At 38.8% G+C, this 20,720-nt stretch overlaps 2 protein-coding genes across 3 annotated transcripts; one reads left to right on the top strand and one right to left on the bottom strand.

Moving 5' to 3' along the window:
• Positions 1–201: 201 nt before the first annotated feature.
• On the bottom strand, positions 202–10,667 carry LOC121955480 (mitochondrial basic amino acids transporter). 2 transcript variants are annotated; one of them, XM_042503458.2, is made up of 5 exons: positions 10,255–10,667; positions 7,077–7,329; positions 6,937–6,980; positions 5,776–5,859; positions 202–4,034 (listed from the first exon to the last, which is right to left on the bottom strand). In XM_042503458.2, the coding sequence occupies exons 2-5, from the start codon at positions 7,078–7,080 to the stop codon at positions 3,264–3,266; spliced, it is 903 nt and encodes a 300-aa protein (XP_042359392.1). In that variant the 5' UTR covers positions 7,081–7,329; positions 10,255–10,667; the 3' UTR covers positions 202–3,263. The 2 variants fall into 2 exon arrangements, with proteins under 2 accessions (XP_042359392.1, XP_042359391.1); XM_042503457.2 differs by lacking the exon at positions 7,077–7,329.
• Positions 10,668–12,302: 1,635 nt separating this feature from the next.
• LOC121955836 (solute carrier family 25 member 47-A) lies at positions 12,303–20,499 on the top strand. The gene is made up of 6 exons (XM_042503925.2): positions 12,303–12,444; positions 12,936–12,979; positions 13,081–13,152; positions 16,330–16,509; positions 16,728–16,992; positions 18,262–20,499. The coding sequence occupies exons 1-6, from the start codon at positions 12,408–12,410 to the stop codon at positions 18,573–18,575; spliced, it is 912 nt and encodes a 303-aa protein (XP_042359859.1). The 5' UTR covers positions 12,303–12,407; the 3' UTR covers positions 18,576–20,499.
• The last annotated feature ends 221 nt before the right edge of the window (positions 20,500–20,720 follow it).

The raw sequence follows: 20,720 nt of genomic DNA, 5'->3' as shown, positions 1-20,720 counted from the left end.
GATGAAAATACAAAAACTGCACCCATGTGCAGCAGTAAACAGCAGAACCTGATTAGGCCTCATCAGATGCTGCTGCTCACCACAGAAAACAATTCATCATTCGTTAATTACGGAAATTATTGTCAAAACCCACAAGAAGAACAATAGCTGTATTTATCGGTAGGGGCATAAAGGGGGTTGGGTTAGAAATCAACAATCAGCTGCTGAATCATTTTTTATTCACCCATTTGTACAGATCCTCATTGACAAATCTAGACAATATGTTATGTATGACTATGTTACAAAAATATCAGTTTTCAGGTAAAATCTCTTCAGTGTAACAGCGTAACCAAACTGATTAGAGACTTTAAAAACGGCAAAAGCTCAGACATTCAGGGAACCACACGACTACTGCAGACTGAAAAATACATTATACACTCCACGTATGTATGTGTATATATTTATCTCACATTAACAGCATCCGATACATATTGCATTTTCACATCAGCCGGATTACATGTTAGCTGTCAAATGGCAATCACCAAGTTTCAAATGTAATCTACTTTTTAGAGATAACAGTCAATGTTAAACGTGTTGGAATAATTTCACACTCACATACCTTCTATAAACATACCAAATATCTCTTTGCACTTTCCCTGCTTTCAGCCTTGGAGATCTTCAAGTTTCTCAGTTGCTTTCATAGACTCAAACTAGTGACGTTTACACTTAAAACATTAAGGTTCCAAAAAATTATTTTTTACTTCAGCTCTTTGAGTTTCAGCTGAAACACCTGCGGGTCAATACAGGTGTGTTACATTCAACATACTGAAGGTTTAAGTGCATCTGCGACGTCCTGCTCTCAGCCTTCATGGACACATGACAGTAGAGTGATTTGTTGCTGGGTTAATGTCAAACATGCTCAGAAAAGCATTCAGGGGAACAGGTTTCCAGTATACTGATGATTTACTGCTTTGACGGAAACTAACACTAGCTTTTTTCATAGGGGAGAAACTTTGATTGCTTTACAGCAAAAATAGTCAACATTCAAGCAAACGATACAAAAATAATAACTGGTTACTGACCAAACACATGCAGAAAGCAGACAATTCCCACTCAGTAACAACACATGTACAATATTAAGTTAATATAGTAACTTAGACAATAAATATGTCCTTAAGTTAAAGCCCAAATCCAGATAAGGTACAGTATATTCATAATATGGGCACACACACACACTTGTCAAGTTTGGGGAGAAAAATCCCTTCAAATCCTTTACAGGGACACTTGCAGGTCTATCTGCTCAAAAAACAGTAACTAAAGTTTGATATTAACTTTATTTACCCTTTGAGGGGCATTTTAGAGGCTTACGAGAGGGCTCTTTCCACAAAAAAAAAAAACAACTTTGTTTTTTTGGTGAAGCAGAAGTTGGCATTTTCCAGCGAAACAGTTCTACTGCTTCTCGATACAAATGTGGTTGTTGAATCACCTTAATTCAAATTTCCCAACATGAAATTATCGCAGACTCAAGCCCTTTTTACACAGCCTGTTTAAACCGCGTATAAGCACGTGTTTTGGTGATTCAAACAACAAGTGGACAGCAGAGACGCATCACTGTTTATACCAGTGCCTGTCATGCGTTGTTTTTCAAAACAACTTGGCACGTCAGGGCTTCAGGACACTTGGATCACTTCAGACAAGCAGTATGGAGACATTTTGTGGTTTTATTAATGTTTTTTTTTTTAACGTTTGAAGTCTGGTCTGTATTTGCTTCAACTGCTCTGTGCACATCTTCACAGAGACATGGTTGGTGGATCTTGTTCAGAGCCGAAAGGACACAACACTCTGATGCAAATTCAAAAAATGCACTGCCGGAATTTCTCCTTCAACTCCAAGTATGTATCATGATCAAGGACAAATTTGAATTTCATATTTTAAACAAGTTTTAAAAAATGACTAATAAATCTGCCTTGTACCTTCTAACAATCATCAGGCGCAACCTGCTTCTGCGCTTTTAAAATCAGGCATGGAGCGTAGCACCATGTTCCCGACCTCGCATTTTCAAACCGTTAAAAGACGCAGCGTGCGCCCCACCACTTACACATACACTGAATCGACTGTTTCTGCATCTGCTGGCAGCATACAGGCGAAACTACTCTGTCCTTCTTTTCCAGGATTGTACATTTTATACAGAGCGCCGAAGTGGAAAAACATTCCTGCCTGAACAGGCTGTGTAAAAGGTGCTTCAGACTGCCAAAAATCACCTTCATGGTCCAAGTTACACGTAAACACAAACAGTGTCAAATAAATGAGTGCCTTAAACACCGGGACATTTATCAGCCTCTCAGTTTTAACTTTCAAAAACTTAAGAGTGAGCCTCTTACGTGTCATTTTAACCCTGAAAAAACCGTATCACACACTGCCTTAAAAGCTATTTTAAAAAAAAAGGTGAATTTACAAAAGTAAAACAAAATAAAATAGTGGGACTCAACATGCCAAACAGATAAAGCAAACAACATAAAACAACACCATCTAAACTCGTGATTCAGACACACTGACTTTACATTCGTTCCCTGAAGAGCCCTGCAGACCAGTGGATTCTGTTAACAGCAGTTACTGATATGTACGGAGTTAATAGTGCTTTAGTGAGGATTAGATTATAGCTGCAATATGGTTTTTTGGTTTGAAAGCACACGAGTTCTTATCAAATGCTTTAGTCCTTCTCTCACTTGTTTGGCTCTTCAGAGGAAACAGTTCAGGTACAAACATGTGCTTCAGCTTCCTTTAACAAAATAAAAGTTTTCATATTATAAGGCAGGAAAAATGTTTCAAATATACATTAAACAAAAAAATATGAATCAAAGTCAATGATATATACAGGTGCAGCTAAACACTGCACGTTTCAAGATATATATGTTAGCAATATCAGCCTCCTACATTGTGCATACTACCAGCCACAGCCTTACAGCGGCTCGGTAACAAGTCTCAGATAAAAGCTGCAGTTAAAAACGTGTAGATTCACGATCTTTACAGGAGGTAACACCATCCCCTTTACAGGTCTGCCTCTTCAGAGGCAAACCCCAAACCTAAAATCACTGCTAAAAAATAAATATTTTTTTCATTTTTGACATGAAAGTATAAACAAGCGTTTATATAAACCGGGTTATTTTCTGACTCAAACTTGGGAATGACTGGTCTGATGGGAGTAAGACGGTATTAAAGTCTGCAGATTTTGTCTTTCCGTGCTCTCGTAAAGTGCCTGGGGTGAGGGTGAGACCTCTGTGCCGTCACAGGCTGGAGGGTTGGGCCTGCTGCTGCATCTGTGCGTGGTGGCTTGGCTGAGGCATCTCGCAGTCTTTAGGCCCCTCCTCCACGCCCCGAGCGTACATGAGGACGAGGGTGACGGTAGCAAAGGTCGCTGCGTTCACGGGGAAGGCTCGTAGCAGCGTGGAGGTGAGGCCTCGCGTGAACACCATGTAGCCCTCTCTCCTGATGCTCTGTCGCATGCAGTCGGCAATGCCGCTGTACTGGTTCACTCCGCCCACCCCGTCTGCCTGCAGCCGCGATTTGATCACATCCACAGGGTAGGTGGAGAGCCAGGAGGCGATGCCGGCCATGCCTCCTGCAAACAGAAGTTTGGGGATCATGTAGCGGTCGTCCGGCTCGCAGCCGAGGCTGCGCGTCAGCACGTCATAGGCCAGGAAATACACTCCGAAGCCGGGTGTCTCACGGATGAATGTGGTCACCATGCCTCGGTTCACGCCCCGCAGGCCCTCCCGATTGTAGATGCGTGCCAAGCAGTCCAAGGAATTCTTGTACAACTTCCTGGAGGACTTCTTCTCTCCAGTGCCCTGCATCTGCATGCGGGTTTTTGCCAGCTCCATGGGGCAGCAGATGACACACTGGATGGCGCCCGCTGCGGCACCAGCAAGGAACTGGTTCATGGGGGTGTCGTGTCCCAGCAGCCGCATGGTGTTTCCTTGAACACCAAACACTATAGCATTAATGAATGTAAGGCCCATCATGGGGGATCCGATGCCTTTGTACAAACCAAATACCTGCAGAGAGGATCAGAGACATCACATCAGACAAGACAGTGTAACACATCACTGTGAAATCATAAATGAGACGGATTTTCTTTTAAATAATCAAAAATATTTACTTTATTACTTAATTTTAAGGGTTAGTTTGGTATGTTTCAACCTGTCCCCTATTTTCCCATGTTTGTGAGTCAAATGGAAACAAAATTTGTTTACATAAAACTTCAGTTAATAGGCTATTGTTTGCTTAAACCACTGCACTATAAATGGGACAGGATTTTAATTCCTTTCACATAAAACTGTTGCTCAGCAAAGACGGAAATACAATCAAATTGGTTCATTAAACGTCTTTTCGCATCTCTCTTGTTGCTGCTATAACTGTCTTCTTTGGTGCCCATCATGTCAGTCAATAAACAGAAAATTTAATTGTAGAGAATCTTACCAAGCTAACAATGAGTGCAGCATGTCCATATTGACAAAAGTAACATTTTTTATATCTGTATACTAGCATTATCTCCAGCAGGCAGCCAACAGCACTTCCCAAAAAAGATAAAAAGAAAACTATAAACTCTCGCTCAACACTTGATCAATCTAAAAATACTTTAACACAGAAAATGGGGTTCAGGTTGACAAATATGGACTGTCAGCAACTTTACACAAAACCTACTCTCTTATTAAACTTGTCTTTTAGTCTTATAACCCATGAAGTTACGGGTCAAAACACAGATTTATTCACCTTCTGTGCCTATAATTTGAAAAAGCACGTGACTCGTGTACGTTCTCAGAACAACCAGGTACTGAACGGCCACGATCAGGAAAAAAGGGAAATTTAAGATCAACTCTTACATGTGCAAAACTCTCACAGCATGGTTCAATCATGCTTTCCTCTGCAGCTTTCCAACTATGATCTCCATTTTATTTTTTATTTTTACTTTATGCAATGTAAGACCGTGCTCCTCTTTGACAGAATAAGCAGGTCAAAAAACAAATTCATCCTATCAGGCAAGCTTGCTCCCCCTGAAAGATGAACAGGCTACAAATTGTTATAGAGTAACTGATACCATGTACTTCATATTTTCAGAACAATACTGTAATAAAGGTGCCTGCAGTACAAGTAAAACAGCAAATGCCCGAGGCTACTTAAATACTGATCCTGAAAACAGGTGCTGCATTAGTTTGCCTTTTCCGAGCAGAGAAGTTATTCACTAACTTAGAATAACAAATCCTGTGGTTTAAATAAATGATTAAATGTACTTTTGACGCTGAAAAAAGCTGCCTTAATTGCTTGGGAAAAAACATGATAATAAAAAAAAAAATCAACCCAAGGAGCTCTGACTCCATTCAACAAAACTGCACTTTTCCCCTCTCTATATGTCCCAAACTTTGGCCTCACAAGTTAAGGTGACCCTTTCGGTCTTAAGGCCAAGAGTGACATAACTCTGCTATCGGGTCACTCTGACACCACTGAATTTTAAGTAGAGACCATGACGACCCTGGTTTCTGGACCTTGCTAAAGATAGGTTGTGTGAAACATAACTATGGAAGAGGTGTCATCATGAGCGGCAGGGTCACGGCTTCACAACTCAGAGAGGTAGCAACAACTGAAGAAAATACACTTGTATAGGCATGAAAGAGTGGAAAACTTTCACATACGCCAGAAAAACGCTAACCAGGCAAATGTGCCATACGTGATGTAATTATAGTCACTTAAATATGCACATAGCAGCATTAGATATGTATGGGAGATAAATCCACGCACCGACTCTTGCCGTATGATGGACTGGAAACAGTGAAAGGTCCCACGGTACAGAGGCTTGTCCACACTCTGCACCTGAAGTCTCACCTGGAAAAGAAAGCACACAGATCAAACCGACCAGTTCACCTTCTGACGTACAGACCATTATACTAAACGAATAAAAGAGGCACACTAAGGAAATCCTAAGCAGCCATACATTCATACGTTTTTTTCCCTCCGTTTTCCTGAGATAACAAGATCATTTTCTCGAGATCTCAAGATAACGAAACTGTGATTTCCCAAGATGACGTAATTAATTTAAAATCTCCAGATAACAAAACAATATTGTAATAGTACGCTATTCCTTGAAATAATTTATTTGCAACATCGATGCAGCAATGTCAGAGGAGGAGGAGAAAATCGACCTCCACATCACATGAGGGGGGCGACGTGGTGAAATTGAGCGAGAGGAGCAGACTGATCCGCACCGTGAGGTCAAGTTAGCGCGACTGCCAGCTGTTGTAACATTAACATTCGTGTTGTAACATTCACTCATTCGTTCACTCATTCCTGTTTTAACATTAACATTGGTGGTGTAACATTCACTCATTCGTTCACTCATTTCGGGGCATCCCTCATGTCACGTGTGACAGAAGTATCAGGCCTATCACATTTAATTTGTCATCTCGAGACCTCATATTAAATATGTCGTTATTGAGGGAAAGCACAGTTTCAATATCTCAAGATCTTAGGAAAATGATCCCGTTATCTCAGGAAAACCGTGGGAAAGAAATTTATGAATGGAAGTCTTTTTAGGGATATTTAAGCTTCACTTAAATATCAGGCAATAGTGGGGGTACGTGGGGATGTGCAACCTATCTTTAATTACAGTCTATGATATAGACACTGTTTCCGCATGTCTAGTGACTTAAAAGTGAGACCACTCTGTCCCCCAATTCCACGATTATACCTTATAAACAGAAAAGTGATGCGGTATAATGTTACAATATTCCCACCTTAAACAGGCAGTTTAAGGCATTTTTTATGAGGGAAAACCATGTTTTTTTTAATATTTCATATCATCTCCAGAGTGAATTTGTTAGTATTTTTTAAAAAGGTGAATTTACATAGAGAATTACCCTAAAATCTGCTTATAATAGCACATTAAAAAAATCTTTTGCTCACCTTAACTGTGTCAAATGGGTGTCCAACCAAGACTCCAGCAGCACCTGCAGACAGAAGAAACGATAACAATCGCTGTTAAGTTTTCATTACAGACCACACGCTACTTTTCTTATTATCTTAAGAAATTCGAACCCACTAACACATCAGGCATATTTAACCAGTTGTTGTCCTGTCTGACCGGTCTTTGCTCCTGCTGCTGGCACTGTTGTGTAATTTTAGAGTACGTTGCCATCTCCTCCGGGGTAACGTGGCCTTATCGAGCCCGAGCCAACTCACTCGGCATCATCACCCTCTAAAACTTTCTTTAGCGCGCCTTTGAAAGTTACGTAATGTAGGTGCTGGTGCCAGTTTGGGCTTCTCAGCTCCGTCTATGTTGAAACCAGATAACATTTCCTGGGCAGAGCACAAACAACACTGAGAATCAGCCCAGAGGAAATACCTAAACACCAATCACAGATACGACCGCAGAAGGTTTTTACAGGAAATGTGGCGATATGAATGCGTCTGCCCTCAAACAGTCTGGCATAGCGTTTATATTCGCATTTACACCACATTTTTACCAATATATTTCCATAACTTTGAGGCTAATTTTAAAGACCATACATTCTCTGAAATGGCCATAGATACTTCTTATCAGTTCATTGTCATTACTATATAAGAGCTTTTTTTTTTTTTTAATAATTATTTTAAAAAATAATGAATTCAGAACAGGATTAGAGCTGAATATTTAAATATAATTGAGGGGCTGATCCATTATTTATGAATGAGAAGGGGTGGTGCAAAAACAGGGAAACATGTCAAACCATTTTTTGATCACTGGAGAGGGACTTGTGTTTTTTATTTTGGCTTTAGGGGAGGAACATGCAACTTTGAATGGCTGTATTTTACAGTTCAGAAGGCATGCTGTCTTTTAAAAAATGTGTCCATTTTTTTGTTGTTGTTTTTTAATTTTGGTAATTTGTCAAGAAAATTTGGCAAATGTTTTTCTTTAAAAATGTTTTGGGTGATTTAAAAAAAAAAATATTTATTTATTTTTTTTAATTAAAAATCATCAAAAATGACAGCATTTATCACAGCAAAAACAACAAAATTATAAAAACAGAATCACTGGATTTTCAAATTTCGATTGTCCTTAAACATATGTGTTATTATACAGGTTTGTGAAACAAAATTCCATGACTTTTAAAAAACCTTCACTAAGATGAGTATGTGAAGTGTGTACAAATAAAAAATGTGCCTTATGCTACATCACAATGTCCAAACTAGTATGTAAAGGTTTAGAAATATGAAAAATACATGCATTATCCTACAATGTTCAACACAATATATACACAAGTACAAATAAGAATAAGAAATATTTATATATAAATTAGGATACTGAAGAATATAGCTCAGTTAGATAATTGCACAGAGTACTGCTGTAATTACTGCACCATTATTGCAGAGTCAGGACAGTGTTACAAAAACGAATTATTATTTTAGTTGATTAATCATTAAGTCCATAAAAAACAGTTGGGGTCGCCCACCACAAGTGGATAAACAAACTGTCATTTTTGTTTTAAGTTTAATGATTTTTTTAAATTGTTTTTAGCACAGATATCCCAGCTGTTCAAGAATGACGGTATTTTAAGGTTGAAAAACACATTATAATAATCCTAATAGTATCAATACCAAATGTTTTGCAAAAAACTGAACCTGGATTTACTGGCCAAATTATGTCACCACAGTAAACAGTAAACACACACAGCAAGCTTATCCGTCATAAGCACCTGCTTTGTCACCTGACCCATTTGTAAAAACAGCCAATCAGGAACGAGCCCCAGCTGTAAGCCAGGAAAAGAACACAGGCAGGCATGCGTGTGATACAATGACACGCGGTCATTGACCTCAGTGCTCTGTTATGATCCAAGCACAGGAAAAACAAGCTCTTGAGGATGTTGCATACTGGCTGTTGTGAAAATTCTCCTCAGTGTGCAACCGGTCATCTTTCAGACATGAATGCAAACTTCAGCGATTTCCAAAATAATGCCACATAGTAACAAACAGCTTCCTGTTTAACTTTAGATAGTTCCTTGAATTCTGACACACTAAAATGTGAGAGGGTGTGAAAACACATGGTCTGCCATGTCAGTCACTGTTAAGAAAAAGAAGCATGGGATTGGTCTTTGAAGGGGTGTGTACTCTGATTCACCGTCGTACGGTGTGTGTGTAGAAACTTTAAACTGCCAAGCCCCGTTGCTGGAAAGCTCGGGTTGCACTTGTGTAATGTTTGCATGCTTTTAATTGTCAACAGGGTGTATGAGTGACCTGGAGGAGAAATAAAGAAGGTTGGAGCACCCTTGGAGAGCAAATACATCCCTAAACCAGACAAAGAAACATCATTCCCCTATAAACCATGTAATAAACTGTGCTGGATATACAAGAGACCTGCTTGATTCAATTATATTCTAATTCTGTCTTTGAAGGTTAATAATTTCAACTAAACCTAATGTATGTATTTTTAAGTGACTGTTTATTATTTAGGAGCGGGGCGGTGGTGTCTCAAAAGAGAGAGGAATAAAAAATAATCTTCTTATGTTTTTTATTTTGGCTTTGGGGAGGGGCACACAAATCTAAATATATTTTGTATTCATTTACGCCAAGTTTTTTTATTTTTTACAAAATCATATTCATTCATATTTCACCCAAATTACTCCGTTTATCAGACAGAAACTGTTAAAAAAAACCCAGTTGTTTGAAATGTAACTTTATTTTTTTATGTTTCCCCTTTTAGTCTCATTTAATGTTTTGCTGTTTGTTTGTAGTATGTATCTGCATGCACTTCTGTAAATGAACTTATGCAATATAAAGAAAGTAAACTTTTGTTGTTTTTCATAAATACGGCCACCGCCCTCCTCTGATGAGTGAAGAAGAGCCCTCAGCAGTCACAAAAACGATCGTAGGGAAGACAACATCTGATAAAAGTAAGTAAAGGTGTAAGAATAATTAAAATTACACGACCTTTTTATACTTATCTCTGCAGCCCAGCTACTCACAACTTTGCAAAGTCAGAGTCTGGCACCAGGTCAAACGCAATCAGCGGTATTTACAGGATTTGCTTTAGTGTGCCGACCTGCGGCGGAATTTGGAAAATGCAACTGTAATCTCGTGATAGAATTGCATCACATTAGTAAAGGGGGGCGGCTTTGCTATTGTCATCAGATAATGGGCAGGGCATTTTACCACAGCTATATCACGCTGTAGAGTCTCAAATCAAAAGCTCTTTGCCAAGATTTTAATCATTTCAAGCGGCTAACACAGCAGGTGCAGGTGACTTACCTCCGATGCATCCAGCAACAAAGTCCATCTCCTCAACGTCACCTTGCTGAAGGACTAAATATCACCTGACGCTCACTGAAAATGCTCACAGCGACTCAATTAAACGCTTATCCCCCCTAAAAAACCGTTTAATCCGCTGTACAACACTGTCCCTAGCTGTTTAATCTAGCTAACTGACTAATTGATGATGTTAGCTAACACTGGTTAGCTAGTCTCGAGCCCCCCCTCTAAAACCCGACAGACCAAAAAAAAAGGTCAAATTTGGGTTTTATTTTTAAGAAGTATTGTTTAGCTTGTTTTCTATATATCCTAACAAAAGTCTTCTGTTGACCGACACGACCTCAATGAACCGTTTGCGCGGACACCCTCTCCGCTGTGTGTGTGAAGGAGGTTTATTTCTGTAGCTGCCAGCAGCTAGCAGGAAGTAACAAGTAAAGGGCGGGACTAACCGGCCTGTGGTGGAGATTCTATCCAATCAGAGTGAAGAGATGACGCCGACACCCTGCTTCAGACGTAATCCTCGTCATTCATTGGCTCTCAGCGCCGCAAGGCGTTGAACTGCGTCACAGGTGCCGTGTGATGTTTTGCTTTTGAATGGACCGTCCACGATGTCTCGTGTCAGGAAATGAGGGCGGTTTTGTCATTCATAAACGCTGTGTTGCATAAGTTTATGGAAAACTCGAACCGACTGCCTGCAGTTTATTAATGAATTTCAATTTTTAATTTTAATGACAAAAAAAAAAGAAGTTACACGATTTTAGGGACTGTTCGTTATTTATGAAAGGGGGGGGGGGGGGTGCAAAAAAGGAAGGCATGTTATTTTTTTAGGGACTTGTGGTTTTTAATTTGGCATAGGGGAGGGGCATCCAAATTTATTTGGCTGTATTTTGTATTTATTTTACCCTCGCTTTTTAAAGAACATATGGCATGCTTTCCACAATTTATAAACAATTTATCATAGCTAGAAACTGTAAATACAGAACTTGTTGTTGCTTTTTCAAATTTCCCACAGTTCTTGCACACATTATGTGGGTGCACTTCTGTTTGAAAATATATATAACATTTAAAATTACACATTCTAACAACTTATTTATGGTGGAGGGAGGGTCATACATGTTCCCCAAGTCACTCAGGAAAACTATTTGTGGTTTGGAGTGGGTGAAAAATCAAACAAAAAAACAACAGCAAAAAAATGAAGTCACACCAGCCACATCCCTCCTCTAATATAACATAATCTGACGTGGTCAGTCCCTTAATATGATGCTGGTAACACGAACTCTGGCATTATGAAATGAAAACGCATTTTTGCATGTGTGGTTTTAAGTTTTTGTCTTCTCATTTATGTTGTTTTTTGTCCATCTTTATGTAATAACTCAGAAATGTGAAGCTTCAATAAATTGCATAATACTGTGTACTGTGTATAGCCTGCTATTTGGTCATTTTTCTATTACATGATTATAAAATGCTGTATCTTTGTGTTTTAGTGTTCCATTGTCATCATCTTCATCCTTATTATTATTATTATTATTAAGGAATCACTTTATTTCAAACCAAATAAAAAAAAAATTATGAAAAAAACAAAAGTGCAGTGTCCGAAAAGGAGTAGGTAGAAGTAAAACTACCCCTACCCCTTTCTCACTTTTTTCTTTTAAAACAAATATATGTCAATAAATTCCGAAATTTATTTGCAGATAGTGTACAGACACCTGTGTTATTATTATTATTATTATTATTAGATTATTACAATGTCAGTCTGTCACTTGTCTTTTCGACAATGTTTAGTTTCTGTGATGTCGGACTCTGCAATATACTATTTCTATAAAGTTGAATATTTAGCCATACAACTGCTACTTAGAAAAACTATTATGTCATTCATGTCATTTTTGTCATATATAGGCCTCTGTACACACTCAGCTCGTGCACGCTCACCACTACAACACCCGTTAAAACACAGTAAATCTTTCGACTATGTTCGGCTAAAGTCGGGCCCGGTGTTTCCAGCCGGCGCTGTTTGGCTCGTGGTGGTCACGCCTCTGCGTTACGTCATAACGGCAACACATTCAAGGTTACCATTAAAGTCTATGTGGCACATGCCAGAGGAAGAATGGACTCACATCTGACCACTTTCCGCCGGTCTGTCACCATCTGACAGGATGCATATCGCCGACTTCGTGTCTGGATCATTCGCAGGTAACAGCTCGTGCAGCTGGACTGCAGGTTACCGTTAGCACGAGCTAGCTGGGGCTGAATGACTAGCTAATGTATTAGCATGGGGCGACAACGTAATGACAGCTTGGGGAGACCAGATTAACCAGGACGTGTATTTGTAACGTTATGAGTGCTGTAAAACTGGTTTTGCTCGTCCTCCTATAGTATATATGTACGCTTATGTAAATTAACCTGCAGAATTCAAGCAGTAGAAGAAGTAAACTAACATACCAGAGCTGTCATGTGATCATTTAAAGGTTTTATAATTGTAAAGAGCTTGAGATAATTTCACTGACAGAACAGTTGCATCTCACATTAATCAGCTCAGAGTCATGTCTTTAAATGGTCTATTTTCTCCAGTAAAGACGTTCATTTTTAAAGATGTAAAAGCAACAAAATAATGTTTGACCCAACCTTGGCTGTGTTTTTGGTGTGTCCTTGATGTTGTTTTCTCTGGAAACACACACACGCAGGGGCATGTGGAGTTGCAGTGGGCTACCCTCTGGACACTGTGAAGGTACAGGAAAAGCATTTAACAAAAACAGTCAAAATGGGCTTTATAGCAAATAGACATCTTTGTTATTACATAATTAATGTTACTATTTTTTTGTTTTATAGGTCCGCATCCAAACCCAGAAACAGTTCACCGGAGTATGGCAGTGTATAGTGGCCACATTTTCAAAAGAAGGGGTAAGTGGAACCAGAGTAGTATACACCAGTTTATTATCATTATTATTATTATTATTATTATTATTATTATTATTATTATTACTAGTGGTAGTAGTAGTAGTAGTATGCCTGCTACAAAATATGCTCAAATGGCTGACAAATTGTTGAGAAGTAAAAACATTTGGCGTGTAATAGGGCTGTTTTATCGTATCTAGATATGAGATTATATATTGTCTTAAATATTGGATATCATTATATCGAGATATGGAATAAATTTTCTTTTTTTTCTGATTTTAGACATTTTGAAAATTTACAGAGTGACATTATTACTTTTACTTTTCACAATGTTAACACATGCACATATTTGTTTTCTTGTATTTGTTTAAGTACATCGATATCATTCTGGTACATATGGTAGATACGAAGCCACAGCCTGCAGCTGGTAAGTCCAGCTTAGCACAAAAATCGGAAATAGGTCACCCTGTCCAAAGTAGGGCTGGGCAATATAAAGATATTATATCATATCGCGATATGAGACTATGTATTGTCTTAGATATTCAACATTCTAATATCTTGATATGGTATAAATTTTGTTTTTTTCCCTGATTTTAAAGGTTGCACTACCCACTTATCATTATATCTACAACATCACAAATGATTACTGATCAAAAATGGAATTGTGTTAATATTATATAATAATACTAATACATTACAATGTTGTCACATCAAAATGGGAGTTTTGTTAAAAAGAAAATTGTAATGTTTGATTCTGTCTCCCATTTGTAGCATTATTGAAGTGCTTTTGAGGAGTTTTAAAAATACTGAGATATAAATTGTGTATTAAGATATAGCCTAAAAATATTGCAATATAATTTTCCACCCATATCGCCCAGCCTTAGTGTGAAGGGCTGCACAATTAATTGAAATATCATCAAAATATGGCTAAGTGCATTATCTAGATCTAAGGAGTTGCAATTTGTTTGATAATGGTAAAATGTGTCACAATATATCATAATAAATGAAGTATTGTGTTACTACAGAGATGCCCTGGCCTACAAGTCATATTTCAGAGGTTAGGGAACATGCTTGTTTTGTATAAAACCCCACACAAAATTGCATATTTTTTTTAAAAAGTGAAAATGAAATGCAAAAATTGCCATTTCTAATAGAAATTTCAACACAATATCTGTCAGGAATAGTCACGATATGAGTTTGTTTTGCTTATAGTGCAGGGTGAGTGTGTAAGAAGTGTCAGTGGTTCTCAATGACCCTCCCAGCCCACAATTTTTTATCAATGATGACCAATAAATGGGGATAAATGGAAATAAAAGCCACCATGATAGCAGAAGCAAACTCATTTATTTACCCGACATAAATCACTCAACTTTCTTTGAATTCTCATTTTTCCCCAAATCATCCTCGCCCCACCTGCAGTGACTTCACCCCCCCCACAGTTTGAGAACCACTGGCGCAAATCGAGAAGCTAAAGCTGCCAAAAAAAATAACAGCGAGAAACGAGCTGATTTTTGGGTCAGCAGAAGAGTCTGAACCAAGTGGAGCAACAGCACTTTTCTTGTGCTGCACATGTATTTAAAACTTTGAACTGTGAGAAAATTGGTGCAATAATTTATTTCAAAAACATGGGGAGGGGAGGCAATGAGCTACTTGTTAAGAAATGTTTATTTATCTTACTAATTTTCAGCTAATTTTCTTGTGCGATTACCAGTTTCTTGCTTCTCTTTCTGGGTCACTTCTGCAAAATGTCAGGAGGCAGTCACAGCAGTCCCATTTATGTTTCTAGGATTTTAGGACGTTTCCATGATTTTAGGATATCGTTATGATTTTAGGATGTCTGTGGGATTTTAGGACATTAGGGGCTTAGCTCGGCCTTCGGTCGGGTGGTACGGGGGATCCTCCACTGGCACTTTTTTTTATAAACAAGCTCTATTTTGATGCTTTTTTATGCTTTCTTGCACCGCATGTATACTAAAAGTACAAAAGCAATTCCCAGTGTGAATGACTTTATTTTTACTGTGAATTAGAAAATGTTTGCGGCACCTTATCGGGGGCCAGGTTTGACCCTCTGGCTGTAAGTTGAGTTTCTCTGCTTTATATCATATTACATCACAAGTTTGAGACTCTGGTTCCTGATCCTCATGTTCACAAATACTGATAAAACTGTCCCAGGCCATGGAAATAACACACTGGAATACCTAGTTTAGGTGTTGTTCTTCTTAAATGTCACATTGTCCAGAGAATGGGACAGTCCTGTTCAGTCAGGTGTGGGTGCCAGTTTAGGCTCAGAAAGCAGGGAGTAACTCTTGTACAGAAACAACGTAGTACCCTGTTATTGTTGTCTTGAAGGCACTAGCGTTGTTGGGAAAGCACATATAGATTGAGGTAATCAGTAGAACCAACTGCAAACTGTCACTAGCTCCAAAACTGCAACAGCATGTTGGTGCTGATGAAAAGGGGGCAGGAGTCAGAACTGCTGAGCTAGAATAATGTGGGAAACAGAGCGCTCACGTGGTCAATTTGTCACAGTAGGTTAACTAACAATGTCAGAGATGCAACAGCTTGTGAACTGGAGCTGCAATGATTAATCCATTAATCAGTTTGAGTAATTAAAAAGAAAATCTGATTCCAGATTCTTAAATAAATGTGATTATTTTCTTTTCTCCTTTATGAAAGTTGTAAAACATAGTTCCTTCAGGACTGTTTGAGGGATATTTTGGTTACCAGCAGCATCGATTAACACTATAACTGTGCGGTTAGGAACAATGAGACACTGAAGACTCAACTTCAGTTATGATTTATTGCAGGAGTAGAGCATCACCTCCCAGAAATCCCTCATTTGTAACTGCTCCCACATATAAGGGGCTTGCCCTTCCATTATCGACTAACACGCCTACGCCGCCTTTTGATTGGAAATAATAACAGCCAGTGCGGTGGCTGCAATGGAAATAAACATCCATCGCCATACTTCTCGGAATGATATCGTGAGAGGAGAAGTCGCATAACGTCACTCAATGAAAACGCAGTCATCTCGCAATTATGTTTTATCAACATTTCGAAAATAACGCTAAAGTTTTGCGCAAATCTGTAATGGAAACCTGCCAATTAATGATGTAAAGACAGTTGCTCTGTTTGCTGCTGCTCTGTGGTTTATCGTTTGTTTTCTCTCATCTGTGCCTTCAGGTGCATGGCTTCTTCAAAGGCATGTCCCTCCCCGTCACCACCATCTCTATGACTTCTTCTGTGGTGTTCGGCACGTACAGGAACTGCCTGCACTGTCTGAGTCAGGCGCGAGGAGCCGCTGGCGGTCCAAACACCAAACTCGAAGTTTTCCTGTCTGGCTTAGCGGGAGGCGTAGCTCAGGTAACGGTAAAGTTTTACAAATCAGCTGTAATTTAGACTACAAAGTGAAATGCAATGCACAGTCTGTACCCATGTGTGATTTGGGTCCTAAAACACACACAAACATACATTTGCGCTCATGTCCCCAGGTGTGTGTAGCCCTGCAGATAGTTTCATTTGTCCAGGTTTTGAGATATCTGCCTCTGAGACTTGTCTCTCTGCTTATCTGCCTCCAACAGACGTCAGTCATGTCTCCAGGTGACATAGTGAAAGTACGTCTGCAGTGTCAGACGGAGTCCAAACGAGGAGGAACCAACACGCCCAAACCCAAGTACCGCGGTCCAGTTCACTGTCTGCTGAGCATCGTCAGAGAGGAGGGGCTCAGGGGGCTCTACAGAGGAGCGCTCCCGCTCATGCTGAGAGACGGGCCGTCATACGCCACCTACTTCCTGACTTATGTGACCATCTGTGAGTGGCTGACAGACAGCGGCAAGAAAAGACCAGGTGAGTGTATTCGATATTTTAATTTTGAGAAAAGACATCAGTTTTTGTGTGACATTTGTTTACACCTGGTTTGAACACGTGTCTTCTGTAATCGAGTCACATGTGAAGAGGTCTAAATGAAGGTGTGAATGCACCCAATGTGTTCTCAGTGCGTCGTGAGATCTGATCGCTCTGACCACGTTCAGAGTCGCTCTGGGCCACATTCTGTTCGCAGTGTGTATGTTAACGTGTCCCGGGCCACACTGCAGGTCCACACTGAGCTGATGTACCTGCTAACAGGACATCCGGACAGATAAACAAACTTTCTGTTGCTGCCATGACAAAGTTTAAAAAAACGATCTAGCGATTCTAAATGTTGATAAAACACAACTGCGAGATGACTGCGTTTCCACTGAGTGATATTATGCAACTTCTCTCGTGATGTTATCGGACTTCTCTTCTGGCGATGGATGTTCAAAACATCAGCAGGTTTATTTCTACTGCAGCCACCGCACCAGCCATCATTTCCAATCCAAGGCGACGTAGGCGAGTTATACAAGCGGAAATGGAGAGGCGAGCCGCTTATATATATTGTGGATTCAAAACTTCCACATGACCCACTCAACTTTTCAAAAATGATGCGATGCAATAACACCGCTTGTGGCCGGAGGACACCAGTTCCCACCGACAAGCACATAGCCATAGCATCATGTGACCTATGAAAGTGTTTTGCGAAATATGTCTTATTAAAAGACCCTGAAATACCACCTTATTTGAGCTTTTTTTTTTAAAAAACTGAACCGTTTCCATTAGACGTATTTTATATTTGCAATTGCAATTTACACCATTTAGGGTTAATGGAAACCCGCCTTTTAAGTCTTCTTGTTGATCTGTGTCAGCACTGTGAAAATGCCTTTCTCGCTCTCTTTATATTTTCAATTACAGCAAATCATCTGATGATTTCTCCTGTTAAATAAAATCAACAGTCACATTTATGGTTAAAAAAAAGTCTACGTGATTTTTAAACGGTTAAATCGCCACTTTTCCTGTTATCTTATGAGCCATCATTTTGTATTACTGTGAATCTAAATGGAAAGTGTTGCATAAGCCGTAGCTCATATCCTTGACGTTAGAATAACCTCTGCTTCTTAAGAGGAACACTAACAAGGCCGACGAGCACTTCACAGCTTAAAGGCAGACGTAAAACTCTTTCCTCTTTATGACTTTATGTATGAAAAATTTAAATATCCATGTTTCCCTTTAACATCAGTGTTTTTTCGTGTCCTCCAGATTGGAGTGGGGTGATGCTGGCCGGTGGAATAGCAGGGATGGTAGGTTGGACTATAGGAACACCCATGGACGTGATTAAAGCCCGCCTGCAGATGGACGGAGCGCGGGGGACGAAGCGATACAAAGGTTTCTTCCACTGCATCACGGAGACGGCGAGGGTGGAGGGAGGGGGGGTGTTCTTCAGGAGCTTAGGCATCAACTGTCTGCGCGCGTTCCCCGTCAACATGGTGGTGTTTGTTACGTACGAGGTTCTCACCGGTTTACTCCAAGCCGGACCCGATGGTGTGGACCCTCCTCCTCTGAGGTTCGAATAGGATTGAGTCCTTTATCAAAGCTGTTTGCGTTTAACCCTTTGAGATCTGAGCAAATAAGCTTGATTTCTGGCACAGGAAGAAGTTATGAGAAACTTGTCTGAAATTTAGCACCCAAAAAAGGAAAAGAAAAAAGGTGAAAACATAAAATATACATATATAAATAACAAGTTAATAATAAAAAATAATAATATTTTTAGTTTTCTGGAGATTTCCCCTATTTTTTTTTTTTTTATCAACTTAAAATATTTTTTTCTCTCTCTTCATACAACTAAGTTTCAGATTATCACTTTGCACTGATTTCTTGTAATTCATGGGACATCCCTGACTCAATGCCTTTTTTTTTTATCAGTTTCTTTTGTTATTTTATTGTGTGGAATTTCACAATCACAGTTTCCAGGCATGGAAAAATCATGGAATTAGTAAAACATTAATGAAAGTTTTGGAAAAGGCATTGAATTTATTTGTGTATAAGGAAATTGTTGCAGAAATTCTCAGTGACATTACAATGTTATGTGTCAGCAAGCTAACTACAATTATGTTTGAATCTGATATGCTTGAGAAACACTGGACAAAAATAACAATAAATTTAGTTTTTTTGACATTTCCCCTATTAAAATAAATAACTTAGAATATTATTTTTCTCTTTAAAAACTAATTCTTAGATTATTTTCATGTCACTTTGTCCTAATTTCTTGTATTTTGTGGGGCATCCCTTGCTCCTTGCCTTTTTATCATTTTTTCAAAAGAAATCAAACCTATTTGCTCAGGTTTTAAAGGTTTAAATGCATGTGAAAGGCTTCTGAACGAAGCATAAGAAACACGCCGTTCCAGGTTTTAAATGCTGATGTTTTACACACATGATGAAAATGTCTGTTATTACTGCAGTATTTTAACAGAATGATCGTCCATGGCTTGTATTTGGTTGTTACATGTATAATACTTAGTTAGGTAGGTTTATGTATCCTAATATACTCAGGGGCTAACAGTAGGTATTGGTACCACAGACTGGACCAGCTTACCGCTCACCACTAGGTGGCCTCCCTGGCCAGCTTGTTTCCGTCTTCTCCTCTTGTGCTGAGTACCTGTGACATGAAAACAGTCTGAGAACATGACTGGAGTAGTTTTCACTAAAAGAGCGGCACACTAAGAAACACTAAGAGTTTTTTAGATTGCTAAAACATAAGCTATTTTTAACTGTATTCAAGACATATTTAAAGGTCTTGAGATTAGAATTTATGAATGAGCTGCAGAACAGTTTACAGTGTGATACCCGTCCAGCCCCACGCTGCATGTATAAATATTAGAACAGCCATGACTCATTTCTAGCTCAGTAGCAAAATGGCAAAGCTGGACAGTTTCAAGAAAACATAATTTATGTTGATGTTTTAAACCCTGATTAACTTGATTTATAAAGGGATTGTTATAGAAATAGACTTCTAACAAGGAGTCGGTCCATTTGACAGAAGAAAATGTTGGCAATGTATATTTCTGAAAACCATATATCAACGTTTCTAAAGTGACATATATGAGCTGACTTTGTCAGCAGCAGGTGGAGGGTCTGATGGTGTGACACTTCGGTGAGACGCCTGCCAAGCTGCAGCACACTGTTCAAGACCAACCAACAACGAAACTGGTTTTGATTTACTGAGTCATTGCTGTCAGGCTGTTTTTTTAGCTGCCAAATGTGGGTGCTTTTTAGTGACCAGTTGCAGTTTTTCCTTTTCTTACAGAGGCATTGCTGCGTTTCTTGCTGAGATAGTGCCATGAAAATGTATTTATTTATTATTTTCAATTTTTTTATATTTATTTTCTTGACATCAGCATCACTGTGTTTCCTTTGGAGATATTTCCAAGATTTTTAAAGATGCATCACTGCATTTTCTGCTGGGATATTGCCATGAAAAAAAAAAAAATATATATATATATATATATATATATATATATATATATATATATATATATATATATATATATATATATATATATATATATATTAGATGTTTTTTTTGCATAGGCATGGCTGCATAGTGACGCTTTTTTAGATTTTTTTAACAGAGGCAATGCTGCGTTTTCTGTCAAGCTAGTGTAACAAATTACTATTATTATTTATTTTATTTTATTTTTTATTTATTTTTTACAGAGGCA

Source organism: Plectropomus leopardus, chromosome 16 (assembly GCF_026936395.1).
Source record: "Plectropomus leopardus strain MGB_pleo_1.0 chromosome 16, ASM2693639v1, whole genome shotgun sequence".
Taxonomy (NCBI): domain Eukaryota; kingdom Metazoa; phylum Chordata; class Actinopteri; order Perciformes; family Serranidae; genus Plectropomus; species Plectropomus leopardus.
This window is presented reverse-complemented; position numbering and strand designations above follow the sequence as displayed.